Source organism: Galeopterus variegatus, unplaced genomic scaffold (genome assembly GCF_000696425.1).
Source record: "Galeopterus variegatus unplaced genomic scaffold, G_variegatus-3.0.2 Scaffold7733, whole genome shotgun sequence".
NCBI classification, from domain to species: Eukaryota; Metazoa; Chordata; class Mammalia; order Dermoptera; family Cynocephalidae; genus Galeopterus; species Galeopterus variegatus.
Genome location: NW_007733844.1, coordinates 58739 through 85013, shown reverse-complemented (window position 1 = coordinate 85013; position 26275 = coordinate 58739). Strand labels below are relative to the sequence as shown.

The following is a 26275-nucleotide window of genomic DNA, read 5'->3' as shown; positions in this document are numbered from 1 at the left end:
AGAGAGAGAGAGAGAGAGAGAAAGAGAGAGAGAGAGAGAGAGAGAGAGAGAGAGAGAAGAGAGAAGAGAGAAGAGAGAAGAGAGAAGAGAGAAGAGAGAGAAGAGATATCTTGCCAGTCTTCCGTTCAACTTCAAGACCTGGAGCAAGGAGAGCCTTTTGAGAGCCGAGCCTAGCCTGTCGGGGCGGCTGCCAGGGGCTGGGGGGCTGGAGGTGTGGAGGATGGCGCCCTCATTTGCCTTTCACTCACTCGTCACTTTCTTCCTTCTTAACCCTCACTCAGGGGGATGGGAGCGATGGGGACTGAGGACGCGGTCGCCGCGCTGATGGTGGGATCGCAACAGCTGCTCTGAGGAGCTGGACGTGCAGGGCGGGCTGGTTGGCAAAGTGGGAGTTGTCTGAGTCCGTGACCCGGTCGTTCTCGCAGCAGCTTTGGCAAGGCTATGGTGTTATCCTTGTTCAGAATACACTAGTGCCAGGCAGGCTGACTGAGTGGGCCAGCACTAGGCCTTCCTTCACCTCCCCTGCTCTGTCTGAGTCCCTGCTTCGGCTCCCACTCTCATTCCGAGGGTCGGGCTGTCTCCGTGGAGTGTTTTCCACAAACCTGGGGAAAAGGGGTGCAGGACGCCAAGTGTGTTTCTTTAAGAAATAAGACTTTCATCATGAAACACCTTGGTTTCTTCTTCCTCTGGAGGGGTTGCATCTCTCCTTATGTAGGGGAAGAAAAGGAAGAGAACTGTCATTTATAAAGGCCCTGGTGTGCCAGGCTCTTTGTCCTATACTTTCTCTAATTTCAGCAAGAGTCCTGTCAGCTTCCTATTCCTCATTACAGCTGGGAAAATGGAGACCCAGTGAATTTGAGTGACTGTACAGCTTGAAAATGCCATGTTTTGACAGGAACCCAGTCAGAACGCCTGTAGAAACCCTACTGTTCCTATTATGTCCCACAAAAGGGCTAGGAATGGGGAAGGGGGACATGTTGCATTTTTTTTTTTTTTCTGCAAAAGCATCAGGAGATAGGGAGTGAGATACTTCAGTACAGTAGAATGCCAGCTGTCATAATAACAGTGTGGCTAATAAGAAGCTTAGGCCTGTAAGTAGATAGCCTAGACTTTTTCTGGGCTTTAAAGAACCCCCACCGAATCCTCAGAGTAGGACCAAGTTGGGATCAAGGCCTTTCATCCCCAATGAAATTAGACCGCTCCCAGTGGAACCACCTCAGAAGCCATGACTTCTGCCCTCGCCAGTGGTAACCAGGAGTTTCTACTCCAACCAGCTGGGATGGGGTCAGCAGAAGCCTAAAGAGAAACCTAAACTCTCACCCCTAACCAGCAGTAACAAAGAGCCCCTCCTTAACCTGGATGTCAAGAGACCCAGTGGAGAAACCAGGCTTCTGCTGCCCCCCTTCCATCCAAGAGAGTGTCAGAGGAGGCCTGCTAGAACAAAAGATTTAAATAAGATCCAGAGTATCCAACTTTTAATCAAAATTCACACACCATACCAATATATCAGCTTGACTGAGAATGAAACAGATGCCAATACTGAGATGACACAGATTTTAGAATTATCTCACAAGAATTTTAAAATACCCTCCACAACAATGTTTCAATGAGCAATTACAACACAGGAGAAACAAATGATGAAATAGAAAATCTCAGCCAAAATATAGAAAGTCTCAACAAAGAAATAGAAAACATAAAGAAGACCCAAACAGAATTTTTAGAACCAAAAAAATATGTAATAGCCAAAAAAAACCCCTAAAACTCAATGACAGGCTCAATAGCAAGGTGAAGAAGACAGAGAGAAAAACCAGAGAGCTAAAATTTAAAACAACAGAAATCACTGTGGGACTACAGTAAAAGCTTTAATATTCATCCCAACAGATTCCCAGAAGGAGAGAAGAAAGACAGCAGGACTGAAAAAGTACTTGAAGAAATAATGACTAAAACCTTCCCAAATTGAACAAAAGATATAAACCTCCAGATTCCAGAAGCTGAGCGAACACCAATACGAGAAATCCAAAGAAATACACATGAAGACACATCAGAGTCAACCTTCTAAAAACAAAAGGCAAAAAATAAATAAACAAATAAATAAAAACCTTGAAAGCAGTTAAAGAGGAATGACAGATTACCTACAAGAGAAAAAATTAGAATGGCAACTGATTTCTCACCAGAAACTGAGAAGGCCCTAGGAGGAAGTGGCACAACATTTTTCAAGTGTTGAAGGAAAAGAGCTGTCAAATCAGAACCCTATGTCCAGTGATAATATCCTTCAGGATTGAAGGGGTAATCAAGATGTTCTCAGATGGAGGAAAACAAAAAACTTATCAGCAGGAGATCAACCATAAAAGAAATGACTAAAATAAATTCTTAAAACAGAAAAGAAACAATAAAAGAAGGAACCTTAAAATAAGGAACACAGTAAGCAAAAACATGGATAAATATGATAGACTTTTCTTTTCCTCTTGAAATTTCTTAATTACATCTGTGATTGAAGCAAAATTTATAAAACTATCAAATGTGCTCTCAACGTATGTAGGTGAAATATTTAAGACATTTATATTATAAACAGGAGAGTGTAAAGGGATGTAAAAGGGAGGGAAGGCTTCTATACTTCACTCAAGCTGGCAAAAAGATGATGTTAAAAGAGTATGATAAATTATGCATATATAATGTAGTAGTGAGAGAAAATACTAAAAAAGCTATACAAAGGGATGAGGATGTTATTATAAGACATTATAAATAAATCAAAATTGAATTCTAAACAGTGTTCATGTCACCCACTGGAAGGCAGAGCAAAGAAAATGGAGAAACTAAAAATAGATAAACAGAAAACAAAAAATGAAAAGGCAGCTTTAGCCTTCACATATCAATACTTATGTTAATATAAATGGCCTAAATACAACAATTAAAAGAGAGGTTGTCAGAGTGGATTTAAAACATATAACCCAACAATATGCTGTGTACAAGAAACTCAGTTCGGATATAATGATGTAGGATAGGTTGAGAGTAAAAGAATAGGAACAGATACCATGCAAACATTAATCAAAAGAAAGCAGGAGCAGCAATCTTAATATCAAATAAACAGATTTCAGAGTAAAGAAGGTCCCCAGGGACAGAGAGGGGACCTTCTTTACATAATGAAAAAGGGTCAGTCTACCCAGACAATTTCAAATATGTATGTTCCAAAAGCAACTTAAATTAAACTGTTTTTGACAATTTTACAGTAATATGAAAAGGTTAAACCACTTGGTTTAAGAATTTAAAATGGAGAAAGTACTACAAATACATACTTCATGTTCATATATGGACAGGTAAATACATATAAGAGATAGAAGGAAGGAGCTAGGGAAAGAGTCAGAAGGAACTGGAGAAAGGAACTGACTAGCATTTGTAGAGTGCCTACTAATTTAAGAGCTCTTGGATCCTTTAATCTTTAATCTTCCTGATGGAAATCTGTAGTAGGAATTCCTTTTTTTTTGGCCACTGGCCAGTACAAGGAGCTGAACCCGTGACCTTGGTATTATAAGGCTGTGCTCTGAGCCAATTTAGCTAATGTACCAGCTGTGTAGTAGGAATTATAATCCCCATTTTACAGATAAGGACATGAGACTCAGAGAGGTTAGGCAATTTATCCATGGTTACACAGCTACCAAAGAAAGAAAGAATATATCCTCTAGCCACATGGTATGTGAATTTCAATGCCATTAATTGCCCTTACAAATGCTAATAATCTGATTAACCATTATTCACAGTTCTTCAAGTGCTCTAATCCTAAATCTCTTGAATTATAAACAGAGCAGCCTATTTCTGTTAAAAAGTTAATATTCTCTGGGCTGAAGCAGCAATGATGATGGCGTTATCACCTAACAACCTAAGGAAGTCAAGCTGAGAGCTGCACCCACACCCAGACACAGATGCAGAAATATAAGGGCACTTCAAAAAGTTTGTGGAAAAATAGAATTAAAAGGTAATACTAATCTTTCCATGAACGTTTTGAAGTACCCTCATATAAACATTCATAACCTGGCACTTACACACACCAATGGCAAAATTTGCAGTGGGAAAAGCCTCAGGCATGGATTCTCACACTCCTGATTCTGACCACATGCCCAGCCCTGTCTTTCCTCCCAACCCCAACCACACTCCAACACTATGCTCTAGACATCAGCCCCCAGATCCCACACTGGTGCATTTTGCCCATGTATTCTTTGGGCTTTTAAGTGGTGGTGAGTGGAAAAGGAGAGACAGTAATGGAACAAAAGAAGGGAGATAGAAAAGTAGAAAAAAGAGAACAGTAATGAGGCAGAGAAAGTGACTGCAGCTACTATTACATGAACCAGAGCCCTTCACCAGCTCTCCAAGTGCGCACCAATAGTTTCTGAACATGCATATGCAATCCACACATGCATGTTGCACACACTGATGCCTCCATGCATGCATATCCATACACAACGAGCTTCCTTCACTTGGAAAAAGAAAAACTCATGTTGGAAGTAGATGTTGTGGTGTTCCTTAGCTCCTCTTAAATGTGTCTGTCCTAGGTTCTTCATCTCTTTTCCTCTCTCTACACATTCTCCTGGGTAAACTCCTGTGCTCCCATGGCTTCAAATAGTATCTTCCACATCTCCAATCTCTGCGCCCCACCCTCTTCCAAGCTTCAGCCTCATTCCTCCCACAGCTTATTGGCTTGTCCACCTGGATGTTCCACAGATACAGCTCAGCTTGGCCAACACTTCCTTAAGTCTTCATCTCTCCTCACCACAACCGAGCTCCTACCCCTAAACCTCTGGATTAATGCTATCATTCTCTGCACATTCACTTCAGATCAAAACCTGAAAATCAGTGTTGACTCCCCTTTCTCTTTTATGACTCACCTCCAGTCACTTAGCAAATCACTTAGGTTTCTGCCTTGAACATCTTGCTCAAATCCCTGCCCCATTCTCCACCTCCTCACTCACTTCTACATTTCAGGCCTTTATTATGACTGGCCTATGTATTTGTAATGTCGTATCTATTTCTACCTGTAGAATTATTTCCCTGTCTTCAGTCTCTCCTCTATCTTCGATGGCATCCTCACTGCTATGAGATCTACTTTCTGAAAGGACGAGTGTGACTATGTTATTCCTCAAACACCTTCACTGACTTCCCATTGCATTTAACAGTCTTTTTTGAAAATACAGACCACCACCCACCATTCACATCAGCCTGTGAAATGAATTTAGTTGGTTGCTAGTATCATTTTAAAATTTTAAAAAAAGAAGGAAATTAGCAACATACATTGCATGAGAAGTAGTAGGTACATTGTGGGGAAGTTTTTGTTTCAGTTTTTTATCTGCATATGAATATGTGTGTAATGGGTCATGTTGTGAAATTTGTTTTTCATTTAGGTCATTGCTTTTGTATCTGTTGGACACACATATGCTTATTGTTGTTATCATGGCATTCACGCCCATCTCCTCCACAAATCTGGCCCAGACTCACCATTCTGATCTTATCTGCCAGTACTCCTTTTCATTCACCCTATCCTTTAGCCACATAGAAGTTCCTCACTGTTTCATATATTTCCATTCCTCCAGGCCTTTGCCTGTGCAGATCCCTCATTCTCAAATGTCCTTGCCTCATTCCAAGGCAGTAAATCCTACTCATTTTTCAAGAAAGACCCAGATCAAATGCCACCTCCTGTCCAAAACCTTCTCGAATTCCCCAGTCCAAATGAATCACTCTACCTTCTCCTCCCCCCGCCCCCACCTTGCAAGACTGCACAGGGAGATTAGTTACAACACGCCAGTTATTCTGCCTTCTTACACAATTTTGAATTGACATGTATCTCCTTCCTTCCTTCTTCCTTTCTTTCATTGCTGCGGCAGCCTCAGCAGGCTTCTCTGTCACCTGGCTTGGAAACCGATTCAACCCCATTGCTCACTCAAGAGCAAGTCACAGGACAACTGGGACCTCTGGGAGTTGGGGATGGGCAAGATAAGCCAAACAATGCTGGCCATAGGAGAGAGAATGGAAAAGAGTTGGCATTTAATATTGAGATATATGAAAGTCTTCAAAGTGAGCTATTGTAAGAAACCTGTTTTTCTAACAGTAGCTGTGTTCCCACATGAGAAAATAAATATTAAATGGAAGAACACTTGGTACTTAGGCAATGTTCTCACCAGACTGGAGTAAACAGGAAAAACTAGCTCCTTTTCATTTGTTCAGTAACATTTACTGAGAACATTTTCTGGGTCATGTAGGGGCTGGGCTATTCTGTGGGGGCCCATCACTTAGGATGAATTAGATTTCTGAAGGATCTTCCAATCAAGGTCAATAGCTCTGATGTCTCCCCTGAGTTCCTGACTCACATATCAAACTGCTCACTTAACCACTACCCCTGAATGGTTCACTGGCACCTCAGGCACCAACAGCTCTCAACTTCAGCTCCAACCAGAAACTTTCTCTTTTTTCCAGTTTTCCCCATATTTATAAATGCCCCACGATCCTGTAATCTGAAGTCATTCTTTAGTCTTCTCACTCTGTGACCCTCTACGTCCATATCATTAGCACAGTGGTTATCAAACTTGACCATGCATGATCAAAAATATTTCCCCTATGTTTTCATCTAGGATTTTTGTAGTTTTAGGTCTTTTGTTAAATCTTTAATATATTTTGAGTTCATTTCTGTGTATGGTACAAGATAAGGGTCCAACTTTATTCTTTTGCATGTGGATATGCAGTTTTCCCTACAGCATTTGTTGAAGAGTGTATCCCTTTCCCTATTGTGTATTCCTGTCACACTTGTCAAATATCTATTGACCATATGTGGGTGGATTTATTTCTGGGCTCTACTCTCTTCATTGTCTGTATGTCTGTTTTCATGCTAGTACCATACTGTTTTAATTAATGTAACTTTGAAATATATTATACAATCAGGCGATGTGATGCCTCTGGCTTTATCTTCATATTTGGAGTCACATTGGGGTTAGGGCTTCAACGTATGAATTTTAGAGTGACACAATTTAGTCCATAGCTATACACACACGCACATGCACACACACACACACACACGCGCGTGCACATACATATATGAAGGTATTTTAAAACATTCATGGAATAATAGAATTAAATAATAATATGAATCTTTCCATAAGCTTTTTGAAGTACCCTCATGTGCGTGTGTATATGTGTATTTATATATGTGTATATATATATATTTGCACATGGAATGATAATATATATTTTATAAGAACATGTGCAACAAAAAAGAATGGACATTCATAAAAGTAGATATTTGTAGTCACAGTGGGGGCTAAGTTTCTAATACATAAAACATGGGGGACACAATTCAAGCTTCAGGGAGTTTTGGGGGGACATAATTCAATCCACTACACACTCCAAAAGAACTAAATGAGTTTTCCACTTCATACAAGCAGAAACTGGGAGAATATATATGGGAATGGATATTAAGGGTGTGGGATAATGGTGGAAGGAGCATAAAATTGGTTCAGGCTGAATTTACTGATATGGGCCCACTAAGCAGAGATTGTGCATTTATTGTTGAAGCTTGGGAAGTTAAGAAAAGTACTAACAGTTTGTTTGGTTGGTTGGCTGAAATATGGATCAAAAGATGGTCCACTGTGAGTGAGTTAGAGATGACTAATCTCCCTTGGTTAACTGTAGACAAAGGGATTCAAAGACTGAGGGAGATTGGAATGCTAGAGTGGATTTGTCATGTAAAAACTACTCACCCACACTGGGAGATCCAGATGACATATCTTTTACTGATATCTTGAGAAACAGATTTGTGAGGGGAGCCCCAGCATCACTGAAGAGTCCTGTGATTGCTCTTCTCTGTAGGCTGGACCTTACAGTGGGAACCAGAGTCGAGTAATTAGAACACTTAAATGCAGTGGTACTAATTGGATCACAAGGTGGCAGGGGCCAAGTGGTGGCACTCAACGGACAAGGGCAAAGTGGACATAGTTACCATAATGGACAGCAGGGGCAAAGCAATAATCAGAATAGTCTGACTCATGTAGATCTACAGTGTTGGTTAGTTAATCATGGTGTTCCTGTAAGTCAAATAAACAGGAAACCTACTAAATTCTTACTTGATCTGTATAAGCAGAAAACTTGTAGGTCAAGTGAACAAAAGTCTAACTCAAATCATAAAAACATAGAGTCACAGTCCCTCAATCAATTCCCAGACTTGAGCCAGTTTACAGACCCAAAACCCCTTGAATGAAGGGGTGACTGTGTCCCCTTGAGGAAGGACCCTGGTACACTACCAAAAATTTACACTATTAATCTTTCTCCCATCCTTCCCCAAGGGGACCTGCAGCCTTCTACCAGAGTAACTGTACATTGGGAAAAGGAAAATAAGACCTTTCAAGGACTACTAGATTCTGGATCTGAATTGACATTGATTCCAGGAGACCCAAAACATCACAGTGGCCCTCCAGTTAGAATAGGGGCTTATAGGGGTCAGGTGATTAATGTAGTCTTAGCCCAGGTTCAACTCACTGTGGGTCCAGTGGGTCCCCAAACCCATCCTGTGATTATTTCCCCAGTTTCAGAATGCATAATTGGGATATACATTAGCAGCTGGCAGAATCCCCACATTGGTTCCCTGACCTGTGGAGTGAGGACAATTGTGGTGGGAAAGGCCAAATGGAAGCCAATAGAGCTGCCCCTACCTAGGAAAATAGCAAATCAAAAACAATACTGGATCCCTGGAGGGACTGCAGAGATTAATGCTACTATTAAGGACTTGAAAGAGGCAGGGGTGGAAAAAAAGGAGGAAACTGAATGGTTGACTATGGGCCACCAAGTTATCATGCGACCTGAGCTGCCCACCATGAACTGAGTGTTATCTGGCCCAGAAAGCCATAAGGCTAGGTGTGCAAAGTAGCACTTGATCACCAAATGGAAATGGTATATACGTGATTGGGCCTGAGTAGGCCCTGAAGGCACAAGTAAGTTACATGACGAAGTGGCTCAAATGCCCATGGTTCCTACTTCTGCTACACTGCCTTCTATTCCTCAGCCTGCACCTATGGCCTCATGGGGAGTTCCCTATGATCAGTTGGCAGAGGAAAAGAAGACTAGGGCCTGGTTACAGATGGTTCTGCACGATATGCAGGCATCACCTGAAAGTGGACAGCTGTGGCATTACAGCCCCTTTCTGGGACATCCCTGAAGGACAGTGGTGAGGGGAAATCTTCTCAATGGGCAGAACCTGGCACTTTGCTTGGAAGGAGAAATGGCCAGATGTGTGATTATGTACTGATTCATGGGTTGTAGCCAATGGTTTGGCTGGATGGTCAGGGATGTGGAAGGAACATGATTGGAAAATTGATGAGAAGGAAATTTGGGGAAGAGGTATGTGGATAGACCTCCCTGAGTGGGCAAAAGATGTGAAGATATTTGTCTCCCATGTGAATTCCCATCAAAAGGTGACCTGAGTAGAGGAGAACTTTAATAATCAGGTGGATAGGATGACCTGTTCTGTGGATACTAGTCAGCCTCTTTCTCCAGCCACCCATCATCACCCAGTGGGCTTATGAGCAAAGTGGCCATGGTGGCAAGGATGGAGGTTATGCATGGGCTCAGCAATGTGGACTTCAGCTCACCAAGGCCAATCTGGCTATGGTAACCACTGAGTGCTCAATCTGCCAGCAGCAGAGACCAATACTGAACCCCCAATATGGCATCATTCCCCGGGGTGATGAGCCAGCCACATGGTGGCAGGTTGATTACATTGAACCACTTCTATCATGGAAGAGGCAGCATTTTTGTCCTTACTGGAATAGACACTTACTCTGGATATGGATTTGCTTTCCCAATATGAAATGCTTTGGCCAAAACTACCATCTGTGGACTCACTGAATGCCTTATTCACCATCATGGTATTCCACACAGCATTGCTTCTGACCAAAGAACTCACTTCACAGCTAAAGAAGTGTGATAATGGGCTCATGCTCATGGAATTCACTGGTCTTACCATGTTCCCCATCATCCTGAAGCAGCCAGTCTGACAGAACAGTGGAATGGCCTTTTGAAGTCACAGTTACAGCACCAGCTGGGTGACAATACCTTGCAGGGCTGGGACAAAGTTCTCCAGAAGGCTGTATATGCTCTAAATCAGAACCCAGTATATGGTACTGTTTTTCCCATAGCCAGGATTCATGGGTCCAGGAATCAAGGGGTGGAAATGGAAGTGGCACCACTTACCATTACCCCTAGGGACCCACTAGCAAAAGTTTTGCTTCCTGTCCCCACAACTTTATCTCTGCTGGTCTAAAGGTCTCAGTTCCAGAGGGAGAATGCTTCCATCAGGAGATACAAAAATTATCCCATTGAACTGGAAATTAAGGCTGCCACCTGGCCACTTTGAGTTCCTCATGCCTCTGAGTCAACAGGCTAAGAAAGGAGTTGTGGTGCTGGCTGAGGTGATTGACCCAGACTACCAAGGGAAAGTTGGACTACTACTTCACAGTGGAGGTAAGGAAGATTATATCTGGAATACAGGTGATCCCTTAGGATGTCTCTTAGTACTACCATGCCCTGTGATTAAGGTCAATGGGAAATTACAGCAACCAAATCCAGACAAGACTATAAATGGCCCAGACTCTTCGGGGATGAAGGTTTGGGTGATTCCACCAGGTAAAGAATCACATCCAGCTGAGTTGCTCACTGGAGGTGAAGGGAATACAGAATGGATAGTAGAAAAAGGCAGTTATAAATACCAGCTTAGACCATGTGACCAGTTACAGAAATGAGGATTGTAATTGTTCTCCCTTTTGTGTTAAGAATATGTCTCTATGTATATGTACTGTACAAATATTAAGCAATTATCTTTATTTTTGTTTCCTCTTATTCTTTATCATGTACCATGAGACTTACTGACTTTACACCAACATTTAAATAATGTTAACCTTACCTCATAGTATTTGCAATTTTAAGTTATGGGATATTGGGAGAAGGGTAAATATCATTTAAGGAATTTACCTCTTCTTCTTGGAAATGGATTAATGCATTTTTAGTTGTACGCAGGGTAGTTGTATCAGGTTAGGCAAAACTATTATGTTATTGTACCATTTGAAGATTAAGTACGATTTAAGGAGGTACTATGGGCACTGAGTTTACAAGGGGTGGACTTATCGAGGTTAATTGTAGGTGTCAACTTGATTAGATGAAGGAATGATGAAAAACCTGGTAAGGCTATTTTTTAGGTGTGTCCATGAGGGTGCTTCCAGCAGAGATTAGTATGAAAGCCTTAGTGGACTGGGTGGGAAAGACCTGCTCTCAATGTGGTCAGGAACCATCCAATCCTCTGGGGGCCCAGAGAGAACAAACAACAGAGAAAAAAGGTGAAGCTCTCTCTCTATTTGCTGGAGCTGGGATACAGTCTTCCCTCCTATCCATGGGCATCAGAGCTCGAGACTTCAGCTTTTGGGTTCCAGGACTTACACCACGGACACCACCAGATTTCCCTGGTTTTGAGGCCTTCGGACTTGGACTGAGCCATGCTACCAGCATCCAGTTTGCAGATGGCCTATCGTGGGACTTTTCTTCACAATCGTGTGACCTAATTCCCCTAATAAGTTCCCTCTCATATATTTATAACATATCCTATTGATTCTGTCTCTCTGGAGAACCATGACTAATAACACCCTCTAACCGAATGATAGATACCTTTATCATTTATATAATGACCTTCTTTATCTGGTTTTATGGTTTTTGGTTTGAAGTCTATTGTATCCAATATAAGAATAGTTACCTCTGCTCATTTTTGGTTTCCATTTGCATGGTATGTCTTTTGCCATCCCTTCACTTTTAGTCTGTGTTGGTCTTTATAGGTGAGGTGGGTCTCTTGAAGATAGCTTATAGTTGGGTCTAGCTTTTTAATCCAATCAGTCAGTCCATGTCTTTTGAATGGGGAGTTTAATCCATTTACCTTTAGGGTTGTTATTGATAAGTATTGCTTTATACCTTTTGTTATATTGCTTTTTGTTTAGATGTTTTAAAAACCATTTGTTCCTTTCTCCCCCCCCCCTTTTTTTTTCAACTTCAATGTTAGTTGGATTTTTGAGGTGACATAATTTAGTTTCTTTGTCTTTCTCATTTGTATTTTGGCTTTAATAGCAGATTTTGCACTTTCCTGTGACTCCGTGATACTGATTATCATTTTTCAGAATCTGGATGCAGGACTCCTTTGAGTATTTCTTGCAGGGCTGATCGTGTGGTAGTGAACTCCTATAATTTTTGTTTGTCAGGGAAATACACTATTTCTACCTCATTTCTGAAGGATAAACATTCTGGGTGTAGGATTCTTGGCTGGCAATTTTTTTCTTTTAGTCTTTTGAATATATCATCCCATTTTCTTCTGGCCTATAAAATTTCAGTTCAGAAGTCTGCTTTTAGTCTGATGGTTGCTACCTTGTAGGTGACTTGGCACTTTTACTGCTTTTAGAATTTTCTCTTTGTCTTTGAGTTTTGCCAGCTTGACTATCACATGTCTTGGAGAGAATATTTTTGGATTGAATTTGTTTGGGGATCTTTGGGCTTTCTGCATATGAAGGTCTGCATCACTCCCTATACCTTGGAAGTTTTCTTTTTTTTTTTTTTTGTCTTTTTTCCGTGTCCGGCAACGGATCGCAACCCTCAGTGTTGCCCCCGTACCGGACCGGGGACCGGCGACGGGATCGCAAGCCTCGGCGTTGCTCCCGTGCCTCGCTCAGCCAGTGAGCGGGAGCCGGTCTGTACGTGGGATCCGAACCCTCGGACGGGAGCGCCGCCGCGCTTCCCAAGCGGTGCACTATCCAGTGCGCCACCGGGCCGGCCCCTACCTTGGAAGTTTTCAATGCCTTTTCCTTTTTCCTCCCCTTCTGGAATACCCACAATGTTGATGTTTGTGCACTTGAGGTTATCTGCTAGCTCTCTTAAATTTTCTTCATTTAAAAAAAATTTTTTTTCCTTCTTCTTGTCTGCCTGGGTTATTTTAAAAAGACCATCTTTGAGTTCTGAGATTCTTTCTTCTGCTTGCTCTAGCCTGCTGCTCAAGCTTTCTGTTCTGTTTTTTATTTCATTGAGAGAATCCTTCATTTCTAGGAGTTCTGTTACATTCTTTTTTAAGTTATTAATCTCTGTAAATTTCCTCCTTCATATCCTGGATATTTTTGTTTGTTTGTTTCATTGTGTTGTCTGATTGATTCCTCTCTTATTTCTTAGAGTTTTCTTAAGGGAAACTACCAAGATATCTTGAGGTTTTCTTGCTCTATGGGGTTTGGTACTTGAGAAATACCATATTCTTTTGGTTGTGTCATATCTTCTTGACTATTTGTAGTTCCAGCATTTTTATACTGATTTTTGGTCATCTGGTAGAACACTTAAATCTTCTATCACAGGCCCAGACAAGACTTTCCATACAACCCAGGCGTATCAGACCTCACAAAACCTGGAAGTACTTACAAGATCAACAGTTAAAACCTTAGATGCACAAAAATCTTTCCCCAGAGAATCAGCAGCAAAACAGCAATTTAGCTCAACCACAGGGCTCAAGTGTTGGTTCCCATAGGAAATTCCCCCATTTTAGAAGTAAGCAAAGTACAACAAATTAGTTCCAGTGCAGAGTTTAAGTAGTGGGGGTAGCTATTAATCCAATACAGAACTAAAAGGAAAAACAAAAAAAACCACAAAGCAGACACAAAGTTCTGATAATAACCAGTAAAAGTCTAACACCACCAAAGAACACCTATGAAACTTAAAAGAGCTGGAAGCCCCCTGTGCTCCCAAGCTGGGATGAGGGAAACCTGAGGCCCTCAGACTTGCACCCCTGACTTCTGCATCCAGCCCGGTGGCAACCAAGCCACCACAGAAGCCCCCCAGTCTCCTGAGCTGAGGGGAGCCTGAGGTTCTCAGCCACACACCCTCATGGCCACATCTAGCTGAGTGACAACTGAGTTGCTGCCAGAATTCCCCTGGGATCTTGAGCCAGGGTTGGGGGGGCAAGAGCCTCAGCCATGCCTCCCTGATGACTGCATCCAGCCCAGAGATGACCAAGCCTCCAAGGAAGCCCCCGAGGCTCCTGAGCCAGTGGGGACTGAGGGCCTCAGCCACTCCCCCTGTTATCCACATCTAGCCTGTTGACTACTGCACCACAGCTCAAAGTCCCCCAGTCTCCAGAGCCAGGGTAGGGGGGTCGAGAGCCTCAGCCATGCCCCCTGACATCTGCATCCAGCTGGGCAATGATCATGCCACCCCTAAAAGTCCCCTGGGTTCCTGAGCTGGGGTAGGGGTCTGAGAGCCTCAGGCATGCCACCCCCATGTCTGCATCCAGCCTAGTGATGACTGTGCCACTTCCAGAAGCCCCATGGGCTCCTGAGCTGGGTTAGGGGGGCCAAGGGTTTCAGCCATACACCCCTGGCATCCAAATCCATCCTGGTGATGACTGATCTGACTCTGGAAGCCCCCTGGGCCTTGAGCCAGGGTGGGGGGCTGAGATTCTCAGCCTCACACATCCCCCTGCCCTCTGCAACCAGGTCAGTGAAGGAGCAGGCTGTGAGCTAGCCCCACCCCCTAGCTCCACCACTTTCCCCCTATCCCACTACCCCCTCCCCATCCCACTCCTCTGCAACATCTTTGAATGTAAAAATAATAACAATAATAATAATAATAAATATGTTTTAAAAAGAAAAAGTAAATAAAATAATAAAGACAGAAAGTAGAATGGTGGTGCCTGGGGCTGGGGGAGGGAGAATGGGGAGTCAGTGTTTAGTGGGGGCAGAGTTTCAGTTTGGGAAGATCAAAGAGTTTAAGAGATGGATGGTCGTGATGGTTGCATAACAATGTGAATGTACTTAATGCCACTGAATTGTGCACTTCTATATGGTTAAGATGGCAAATTTTATGTTTATTTTACCATAATAAAAGAAAAATATTTTTGACAAAAACAAAAAGAATGCTTGATTTACTTATGACCTTCAGCTTGGTAACCCCAGTCAAAAGCAGTGTGGAGTAATGAGTGCTTTGCAGGCTTTGGTGTTAGAGAACCCTGGGTTCAAATCCCAATACCCAATTTACTAGCTCTGTGGTCCTAGGCAAGTTACTACCTTGAAACTCAATTTCCTTCTGTACAAATGGGATAACACCCATCTTTTTTTTTTTTTTTTTTACCATTTTCCATGGGTAAAACAATATAATAACGTGAAATTTGGGGAGTATAGAAAGAAAAACTTCTTTCAACATCCTACCCAATGAACACAGTTTTTTCTGTGGTTCTGTGCCATTGAGGGCCACCTCTTGAGGGAGGAGCTGCAGGCAGTACTGAGAAAAAGAGAGACAGAAGGCAGAGTAGGCTGGTGTCAGAGGCTAGAGTCCAGGGTGTGGAGCTAGAGCACTCAGGGGATAAGCTGGGGCAGAGGGGAAAGCCAGCTACTGAGGCAGAAGAAAGGAGATACCAAATCTGAGTAAGGGGTTAATGGCTAGGCAGGGCCTGAGAACCAGGGAGTAGGGAGTCAGTGGGAGGACAGCAATGGGTCTTAGAGAGACCTCTTTCCAAAACTTTGTGGCCCTCTCACTTAGGCAGGCTCCAAATCATCTTACGGGTCCTTGAAACTGCATCTCTGCCAGTTACTTACCTTTTCCTGTTTAGTGACATGCATGTATATTTTGAAATTGCTGTCTTAGTGTTTATAGTTGTAGTCTTAGTGTGTACACTTTTTCTTTTAATTTTTTTCATTGTACATGTTAATGGGATACAATTTGTTGTTTCAATGCATGCATATATTGTAAAATGATCTAATCGGAATAGTTACTGTATCTGTCACCTAAATATTTATCATTTCTTTGTGGTTATAACTGTCAAGATCCTCTTTTCTGGCTGTCTTGAAATATACAATATAATATTCTCACCCATAGAACACCACAATTTATTCTTCCTGTCTAACTGTAACTTTGTACCAGTCTACCAATCTTTCCTTGGCCTTCCCTTCCCTTCTCTTTCCCTGACTCTCATAACCACTATTCTACTCTCTATTTCTCTTTTTTTCTCTTTTTATTTTTCTTATGGCCCTGATAATTATATATATTTATGGAGTACAATAAGATATTTGGGTACATTCATACTGTGTGCAATGATCAGATCAGAGTGCTTAGTTAATCTCTCACCTCAAACATTTGTCACTTCTTTGTGTTAGGAACATTCAACATTATCTCCACTAGCTATTCAAAGATACACACTACTTTGTTGTCAACTGTAGTCTCCCTATATTACTTTAGAGTGCTAGATCCCGTTCTTCCTACCTCTCTACAGTTTTGTATCCACTGGTTACTCCCCATTACCCCCACCAGTTTCTAGTAACCACTATTCTATTCTCAACTTCTATGAGATCAACTTTTTTAACTTCCACATATAAGTGAGAACATGTGGTATTTCTCTTTCTGTACCTGGCTTATTTATTTCAATTAATATAATTTTCTCCAAGCCCATCAATGTTGCTGCAAATGGCAGAATTTCATTCTTTTTTATGGCTGAGTAGTATTCCATTGTGTATATGCACCACATTTTCTTTTTCCAATCATCCAGTTAAGGACATTTAATTTGGTTCCAACTCTTGGCTATTGTGAATAGAGCTGAGATAAACATGGGAGTGCAGGTGTCCCTTCAACTTGTTGATTTCCATTCCTTTGGATATATACCCAGTAGTGTGATTGCTGAATCATATGGTAGATCTATCTGTAGTTGTTTGAGAAATCTCCATACAGTTTTCCTTAATGGCTATATTAATTTACATTCCCACCAACAGTGTATAAGAGTTCCCCTTTCTCTGCATTCTCTCCAGCATTTGTTATTTTCTGTCTTTTTTTTAATAGCCATTCTAACTGGGATGAAATGATATCTCATTGTGCTTTTGATTCACATTTTCTCTGATGGTTAGTGATGTTGAACATTTTTTCATATACTTGACCATTTGTATGTCTTCTTTCAAAAATGTCTGTTCAGTTTTTTTGCCCATTTTAAAAATCAGATTATTTTTATTTTTTTCTGAGTCGTTTATATATTCTGAATATTAAACCCTTGTCAGATGCACAGTTTGCAAATATTTTCTCCTATTCTGCAGGCTGTGTTTTCATTCTGTTGATTTTTTGTTGTTGTTGTTGTTGTTGTTGCTATACAGAAGAAGCTTTTTAGTTTGGTATAATCCCATTTGTTATTTTTTGCTTTTGCTCCCTGTACTTCTGAAGTATTATTCATAAAATCTTTGCCCAGTCCTATGTCCTGAAGTATTTCACCTATGTTTTCTTCTAGAAGGTTTATAGTTTCAGGTCTTATGTTTTAAGTCTTTAATACATTTTGAGTTGATTTGGGTATATGGTGAGAGATAGGGGTCTAGTTTCATTCTTCTGCATTTGGATCTCCAATTTTCCTACCACCATTTATTGAAGAGACTGTTCTTTCTCCAATGCGTGTTCTTGGTTTCATTGTCAAACATCACTTGGCTGTAGTTATGTGGATTTATTTGTGAATTTTCTATTCTATTCCATTAGTCTTCATGTCTGTTTTTGTGCCAGTACCTTGCCATTTTGTTTACTACAGCATGGTAGTGTATTTTCAAGTCAAGAAGTGTGATACCCCCAACTTTGTTCTTTTGCTTAGAATTGTTTTGACTATTTGGGGTCTCTTGTTGTTCCATATAAATTCATGAGTTGTTTTTTCTCTTTCTGTGAAGTATGTCACCAGTAGTTTGATGGGGATTGCATTGAATCTGTAGATTGCTTTGGGTAGCATGGTCATCTTGATGATATCAATTCTTCCAATATATGAACATTGAATGTCTTTTCATTTTTTTGTGTCTTCTTTATTTTCTTTAATCAGTGTTTTATACTTTTCATTGTAAAGATCTTTCACCTCCTTGGTTAAATTTATTAGTAGGTATTTTTGTTGTTGTCATTGCTCTTGTAAATGGGATAGCTTTCTTGATTTCTTTTCCTGCAAGTTCATTGTTGGTGTATAGAAATGCCAATAATTTTTGTATATTGATTTTGTATCCTAAAAATTCACTGAATTTGTTAATTGGGTCTAGGAGTTTTTTTGTAGGGTCTTTAGGTTTCTGTCTTTATAAAATCATGTTATCTGCAAACAGGGACGGTTTGATTTCCTTCTTTCCAGTTTGGATGCCCTTTATCTCTTTCTCTTGTCTAATTGCTCTGGCTAGGACTCCTAGTACTATATTGAATGAAAGTGGTGAAAAGGGGCATCCTTGTTTTATTCCAGTTCTTAGTATGTTAGTTTGGGGTTTGTTGTATATGGCTTTTATTGTATTGAGATACTCTCCTTCTGTACCTAAAAACTTTTCGAGAGTTTTTATGATGAAGGGGTGTTTAATTTTATGAAATGGTTTTTCTGCATCTATTGAGATAACAGTATGTTTTTTTTCTTTTATTCTATTGATGTGATGAATTATGTTTATTGATTTGCCTTTGTTAAATCATCTGGGATAAATCCCACTTGATCATGTTGTGTAATCTTTTTGGTGTGCTGTTGGATTTAGTATGCTAGTATTTTTTTTGGTTATGAATATTCATGAGATACAAAGCTGATTGTCACCCCTCATGCCCAAGATGTGAAGGCCAGACCCATAACACATTACCACAAATTGTGTTTGTACCCCTTGTCTCCCACCCAGTTATCCCAAACTCCCTCCCCCTCTCCCACTCACTCCCCTTTGTATCCCAAGGTATGTTCTCTCCCTCTGCAAGTCCAATGTGATATGCTAGTATTTTATTGAGTATTTTTTTTTCCTTTTTGTCTTTTTTCGTGTCCAGCAATGGATTGCAACCCTCAGCGTCGCGCCTGTACTGGACCGGGACTGGCAATGGGATCGCAACCCTCGGTGTTGTGCCCGCACCTCGCTCAGCCAGTGAGCAGGAACCGGTCTGTATGTGGGATCCGAACCCTCGGTGGGAGCGCCACCGCACTCCCAAGTGGCGCACTGTAGCAGTGCGCCACCGGGCCAGCCCTTTATTGAGTATTTTTGCATCTATGTTCATTAGGGATATTGGCCAATAGTTTTCTTTTTTTGTTGTGTCATTGCCTGGCTTTGGTATCAGGGTAATACTGGCCTTGTTACTGATTCAATCTTGTTACTTGTTGTTGGTTTTCTTAGGTTTCCTATTTCCTCTTGGTTCAGGCTTAGTAGGTCATACATGTCCAGAAATTTATCATTTCCTCTAGGTTTTCATATTTATTGGTGTATAGTTGTTCATAATAGTCTCTGACAATCCTTTGTATTTTGGAGCTATCTGTTATCATGTCTCCATTTGCATTGCTGATTTTATTTATTTGTCTTTTCTCATTTTTCTTGGTTAATCTGGCTAATGCTTTGTCTATTTTGTTTATCTTTTCAAAGAACCAACTTTTTGTTTGATTAATCATTTTATTGTATTTTTAGTCTCAATTTCATTGATTTCTGCTCTGATATTTATAATTTCTTTTCTTCTACTTATTTTGGATTTAGTTTGTTCTTGGTTTTCTAGTTCCTTGAGGTGCATTGTCAGGCTGTTCATTTGAAATTTTCTATTTTTTTGATGTAGGTGTTTATTGCTATAAACTTTCCCTTTAATACCGCCTTGGTTGCATCCTGTAGGTTTTGATATGTTGTGTTTCTGTCTTCATTAGTTTTTGATTTCCTTCTTATTCTCTTCATTGACCCATTGTTCATTCATGGGCCTATCATTTAATTTCCACATATTTGTTCAGTTTTGCAAGTTCTTCTTGTTATCGATTTCTAATTTTACTCTATTATTTTCAGAAAAAATACTTGATAAGATTTTGATTTTAACATGTTGAAACTTATATTGCAGCCTAACATGTAGTCAATCCTGGAGCATGTTTTGTGTGCTGTGAAAAGAATGTGTATTATGTCGCTGTTGGATGAAATGCTGTGTATATGTCTATTAGGTCCATCTGGCCTATGGTGCCACTTAAGCCTGATGTTTTCTTGTTGATTTTCTGTCTCAATGATCTGTACAATGCTGACAGTGGTGGAGTGTTAAAGTCCCCAACTATTATTGTGTTGGTGTTTACCTCTCCTCTTAGATCTGATAATATTGGCTTTATATACCTGGGTGCTGTGGTATTGGGTGCATATATAAGTGTTATGTCATCTTGCTGTATCAATCCTCTTATCATTATATAATGCCTGATGGAGTTTGGATGTGTTGTCCCCTCCAAAACTCACGTGGAAATTTGATCTCCAATGTGGCAATGTTGGAAACTGATTGAGTCATGGGGGTGGATCCCTCATGAATGGATTAATGCTTTCCCTGGGGAGGGGGGATTAATGAGTGAGTTCTCACTCTATTAGTTCCCATGAGAGCTCATTGCTTAAAGAGACCCTGGCACCTTCTCTCTCTTGCTTCCTCTCACCATATGATCTGCTTGTACCCACCAGCTCCCTGCCACTTTCTGCCATGAGTAGAAGCAGCCTGAGGCCCATGCCAGATGCAGCTGTCCCTGAATCACAAGCCAAATAAACCTCTTTCCTTTAAAAATTACAAAGTCTCAGGTATTTCTGTTATAGCAACACAAAACAGACTAATACAGAAAATTGGTACTGAGGAGTGGAGTGTTCCTATACAGATACCTGAAAATGTGGATGCAGACCTGGAACTGGGTAATGGGCAAAGTTTGAAGGAGTTTGGAGGACTTAGAAGAAGAGAAAAAGACAAGGGAAAGTTTGGAATGTCTTAGAGACTTATGTGGTGGTGAACAGAATGCTGATAGAAATGTGGACAGTAAATGCCATGCGGATGATGAAGTCTCAGATAGAAATGAGGAACTTATTGGGAATTGGACAAAAGGTAACCCTTGCTACACCACAGCAAGGAACCTGGCTGCATTGTGTCCATGCCCTTGGACTTTGTGGAAGGTGGGACTTAAGAGTTGTGAACCGGCGCATTTGGCCAAAGAAATTTCTAAGCAGCAAAGCATTAAGGACACTGCATGGCTACTTCTAACAACCTACTCTGAATTATGGCAGCAAAGGCATGATGTAAAATCAGAATTTAAAAGGGAAGCAGAGTGTAAAGATTTGGAAACTTTGCATCCTGGCCATGTGGTAAAGAAGCAGAGAGCTGGAGAACAATGCAAGGGTGAAGCAGATAAACTGGTTGCTAAAGACATTATCTTGGCAGTGAGGCAGCCAGATGCTAATAGCAGAGAAAATGAGAGGAAAGCCCTGCAGGCATTTGAGAAGTCTGGAAGGGTGCCCCACCCATCACAGACTCTGAGGCTTAGAAGGACTGAGTTATCCTGGAGGACAGACCTGGGATTCAGCTGCCTTTGGGATCCTGCTCCCTGCATCCCAGTTGCTCTGGCTGGAGTGGCCCCAAGTGTGGTTCACGCAACAGCTCTGGAGAGTAGAGGCCCAAAATCTTAGTGGTGTCCATGTTGTGTTAAGTCTGCAGGCCGACAAGACATGAGAGCCGTGGAGATATGGCAACCTCCACCCAGATTCCAGAGGACATATGGAAAAGCCTGGGGACCCAGGCAGAGACCTACCACAGGGGTGGAGCCACTGCAGAGGTCATCTACTAGAGCAATGCTGAGCAGAAAAGTGGGGTCAGAGTCCCCACAGGGAGCCCCCACCAGGGAAATGTCTAGTAGAGTCAAGGCAGCAGGGCTGCCGCCAGGACACCAGAACTTCAGGGCCAGTGGTAATGTGCAACACAGGCCTGGAGAAGCAACAGGCACTAGGATGGCCCACTGTGCTGCACCTGGCAGAGCTGTGGGAGTGAGGCTGCCTGATGCTTTGGGGGTCCAGATGAGCCATCGTGCCCAGGATGCAGGACTTGGGGTCAAAGAACATTATTTTGGAGCTTTAAGATTTAATGCCTGCCCTACTGGGTTTCAGACTTGTTTGGGACCTGTTTTTCCTTTCTTTTGGCCTATTCCTCCCTTTTGGAATGGGAATGTATACCCAACGTCTATTCCACCATTGTATCTTGGCAGTAGATAAATTTGGTTTTGTTTTTCAGGTTCACAGCTGGAAGGACTTTTGCTTTTGTTCTCAGATGAGACTTTGGACTTTGGACTCTTAAGTTGCTGGAAAAAGCTAAGATTTTTGGGACTGTTGGGATAGAATGATTGTATTTCATATGTGAGAGGAACATGAGTTTGGGGGGACCAGGGGCGGAATGATGGAGTTCAGATGTGTTGTCCCCTCCAAAACTCACATGGAAATTTGATCTCCAATGTGGCAGTGTTGGAAACTGATTGAGTCATGGGGGTGGATCCCTCATGAGTGGATTAATGCTTGCCCTGGGGAGGGGGAATTAATGAGTGAGTTCTCGCTCTATTAGTTCCCATGAGAGCTCATTGCTTTAAAAGACCCTGGCACCTTCTCTCTCTCTCTTGCTTCCTCTCTCTTCCTTTCTCTCGCCATGTGATCTGCTTGTATCCACCAGCTCCCTGCCACTTTCTGCCATGAGTAGAAGCAGCCTGAAGCCCATGCCAGATGCAGCTGTCCCAGAATCGTAAGCCAAATAAACTTCTATTCCTTATAAATTACCCAGTGTCAGGTATTTCTGTTATAGCAACACAAAATGGACTAAAACAATGCCCTTCCTCATCTCTTAGTACAAATTTTGATTTAATGTCTGTTTTATTTTGTTTATCTATTGCTACTCCTGCTCACTTCTGTTTTCCATATACTTATAAATTACCCAGTGTCAGGTATTTCTGTTATAGCAACACAAAATGGACTAAAACAATGCCCTTCCTCATCTCTTAGTACAAATTTTGATTTAATGTCTGTTTTATTTTGTTTATCTATTGCTACTCCTGCTCACTTCTGTTTTCCATATACATGGAATTTTTTCCCCCATCCCTTCGTCTTTGTAAGTAAGCTGTGTTTCCTCTAGGAAGCATATAAATAGGTCATTTTTTAAAACCTATTCAGCCAGTCAATGTATTTGTATTTGGACATTTAATCCATTTACATTTAAGGTAATTATCTTACTCCTGTCATTTTGTTTGTTGTTTTCTGATTGTTTTATGTATGCTTTGTTCCTTTCTCTCCTATTGTTTATCCTTGCAGTTTGGTGGTTTTCTGTATTGATAAGTTTTGATTCCTTTCTCTTTCTAATTTGTGTATCTACTCTGCTAATACTTTTTAAAATTTTTAGGTATTTTCATGATAGTTGTTATTGTTCTTTCTCTTCTAGATTTAGGACTCTTCTAGGCATTTCTTGTGAGACTGGTTTGGTGGTGATGAATTCCCCCAATTTTTGCTTGTCTGAGACTATTTCTCCTTCATTTCTTCAGGACAGCTTTGCTGTGTATAATATTCTTATGTTGCAGTTTTTTTCTTTCAGTGCTTTGAATATATCATCCCATTGTCTCCTGGCCTGTAAGGTTTCTGCTCAGAGGTCTGCTGTCAGTAACAGGGATTGTCTTATAAGTGACTTGATGTTTTTCTCTTGCTGTTTTTAGAATTCTCTCTGTCTTTAACTTTGGAGAGTTTGACTACAATGTGTTGTAGAAGACCTATTTGGGTTGTATCTATTTGAGGACCTTTGAGCTTCCTGGAGTTGGATGTTTGTATCTTTCCAAAGAGTAGGGAAGTTTTCAGCTATTATTTCATTAAGTAGGTTTCAGTATCTTTTTTGTTTTCTTCTCCTTCTGGAATGCCCACAACTTGAATAATTTTTTGGCTTAATATTATCCCATAGATCTTGTTCATTCTTTTTCATTCATTTTTCTTTTTTGTCTTCCTGTGCAATTTCAAAATTCCTGCCTTCAAGACATAAATTCTTTCTTCTGTTTGATCTAGTCTCTGCTTGTTGAGACTCTCAGATGTATTTATTTCATTCAATGAATTCTTCAATTCCGAGATTTCTGTTTGACTTTTTTAGTGATTTGTTGAATTTCTCATTCAGATTGTGAATAGTTTTTCTGAATTTGTTGAACTGTTTGTATTCTCTTGTATGTCACTGAGTTTCCCTAAACAATTAATTTGAATTCCTTTTCTGGCAAGCTGGCAATTTCTAATTTTTAGGAATCAGTTGCCAGAGCATTATTTTGTTTTTTGGTGGTGTCATGTTAACCTTGGTTTTTCATGTTCCTTATTTCCCTGCATTGATATCTTTGTATCTAGTGGAACAGTCACCTCTTTGAGTTTTTAGAATGGCTTGCATGGAGAAAGACTTTTACCTGCAAATGTGTCCTATGGTTTCAACTGAGTAGAGCACAATGGCTTTTTTCCAGATGGATGCAGTAGTGTAGAGTCTGTATAGTTTCTTCAGCTGTAATCCCCATTTGCTATGTTTGTGAATGACTCACTGACCTATGCTTGGAAAGTTTGTGGCAGCAGTGACACACTTTGCCCAGGGAGGGATCACTGGGTTGGTTCACAGTCTGGGTGTAAGTACATGCACCCTGTGGTTCAGTCATCTTGAGAGTTAGCCCACTGGGGATATGGTTGCTGGATAGATTCTCAGGCTGGGGTTGTGGATGTATAGTGTGTCAGGGTCTCCAGGACTGTTTGCCAGTGGCAGGGTCACTGTTCCGCTTCTCTAAGGGTGGGGCTGCCAGGAACATGTTGGCCAACCTGTTGCTTACTCAGAGGTGTGTGTGTGTGTGTGTGTGTGTTGTGCGTGTGTGTGTGTGTGTTGTGCGTGTGTGTGTGTGTGTGATGGCTCAGAGACTCAGAGCCAGGTCTTCCAGGGGCATGACAGCTGAGCTGTTGCTCTGAGCCTGAGTCATGGCTGGACTTTGGCATGGCTGAGTGGGGGTCTGCCTGTGGCCTTTCTGCTATGCCACTTCTTGGGACCTGATGCAAGGTTGTTCTTCCCTCAGTGGTTCAGGAGTTGGTTTGCCATGGGCAGATCTGCTGAGCTGCTTCTTAGGAAATGGGCAAAGCATTAGGCAGGGCTGCATTGATGGGCACATACAACCACTTCTCAGACTGTTGGTAAGGCTGCTAGGCAGGCCTGCAGTGAGGGGGCTTATCTAGCCATTTTTTGTGTGGTGGGCAGGGCCTCTAGGCAGTTCCGCAGTGAGAGGCACATCTACTTGCTTTTGGGTAGTAGGCAGGGCTGCTAGGCAAATCTGTAGTGAAGGGGCCTGTCCAGCCACTTCTTGGACTGTTGGTAAGACCACTCAGCAGGCCTGCAGTCGAGGGGCCTGTCCAGATGCTTCCTGGGTGATGGGTGGGTCTGCTAGGCAGGCATGCAGTGAGGGAGCTTGTCCACCCACTTCTGAGACTGTTAGCAAGGCCACTAGAAGGGACTGTTCAGGACAGAATCACCTGGCCACATCTCAGGGAGCGCTTGGATGTACTGTATTTCCACCAGCCCATGGGCGTATTCATTTGGGTAGAGACTCATGAGCTGTTTTTCCCAGATGGGGGCACAGGTGCACATAACTCAATCAGCTGGTGGTGCTGGGGGGTAGGGAGAGGAATGGGGGTGGTACACCTGAGGAGGGTCTGTCCATCTGATCTCTGGCAGGGGACGTGGGAATGTGTCAGTTCAGCAAAACTAAGGTTGGCTTCCAGACTGCAGAACTAGAGTCACAGCTGCTGTGAGCCCAAGCTTCAAGTTGCTGGGATCAGGGTGTTGTAGCCCCTCATGTGTGTGCTGGGAAAGGGAAGACCCTTAAGGTTGGGGAAGCCCTATAGCTACTGGCCCCAGGGCAGAGCATGTTCCCAGCAACTGCTCTGGTTTCAAGGTGGTGCAGCCCCACATTGGCTGGGGTCATGAGGGTGAGGGGTGGGGAGTGCACAGTTTGTGTTATTGTTCCAGAGTGATTTAGTGTGTATATTCTAGGCCACTATCCACACTTGGCTCTGGGCTTGTCCTATGTGGTGAGGGTGAGATTTGATGTGGGTCCTCTGTCCACCTTTTCACTGCAAGGGAAAATTCCTCCTGTTCAGATCACAGTGTGGGAGACATGGCAGCTGAGGCTGTGTTCCTCTCTCTCCTCTGTATGCTGCCATCCTGGTCTTACGTGCTCCACAGGGATCTCACTGGTCTCCTGCTGCACTCCTATGTTCTCTCATAGATGTTCCCACCAATATTTAACTGTCTGTTAGTTGTTCGGGTCCTTGTCTATGGGAAGAACATGCCCTGGGCACTTCTAGTCCACCATCTTGCCTTGCCTCTCTGTGCACTTTTTTTTTTTTCCTTTTTGTCTTTTTTACTGACCGGTAACGGGATCGCAACCCTCGGTGTCGCACCCGTACTGGGGACCGGCAACGGGATCGCAACCCTCGGTGTTGCA

General features: G+C 41.9%; 1 protein-coding gene across 5 annotated transcripts in view; it reads left to right on the top strand.

The window, feature by feature from the left end:
* ZC4H2 (zinc finger, C4H2 domain containing) overlaps nucleotides 1–26275 on the top strand; it is a 34008-nt gene that overhangs the window by 691 nt on the left and 7042 nt on the right. The window contains exon 1 of one of the 5 annotated variants that reach the window (XM_008592282.1): nucleotides 22500–22527. The exons of the other annotated variants lie outside the window; for them this stretch is intronic. Within the exon in view, the coding sequence (XP_008590504.1) occupies nucleotides 22502–22527 (26 nt within the window). The 5' untranslated portion in view covers nucleotides 22500–22501. Of the gene's footprint in view, nucleotides 1–22499; nucleotides 22528–26275 lie in introns of those variants that run through there. 5 annotated transcript variants of the gene reach the window in all.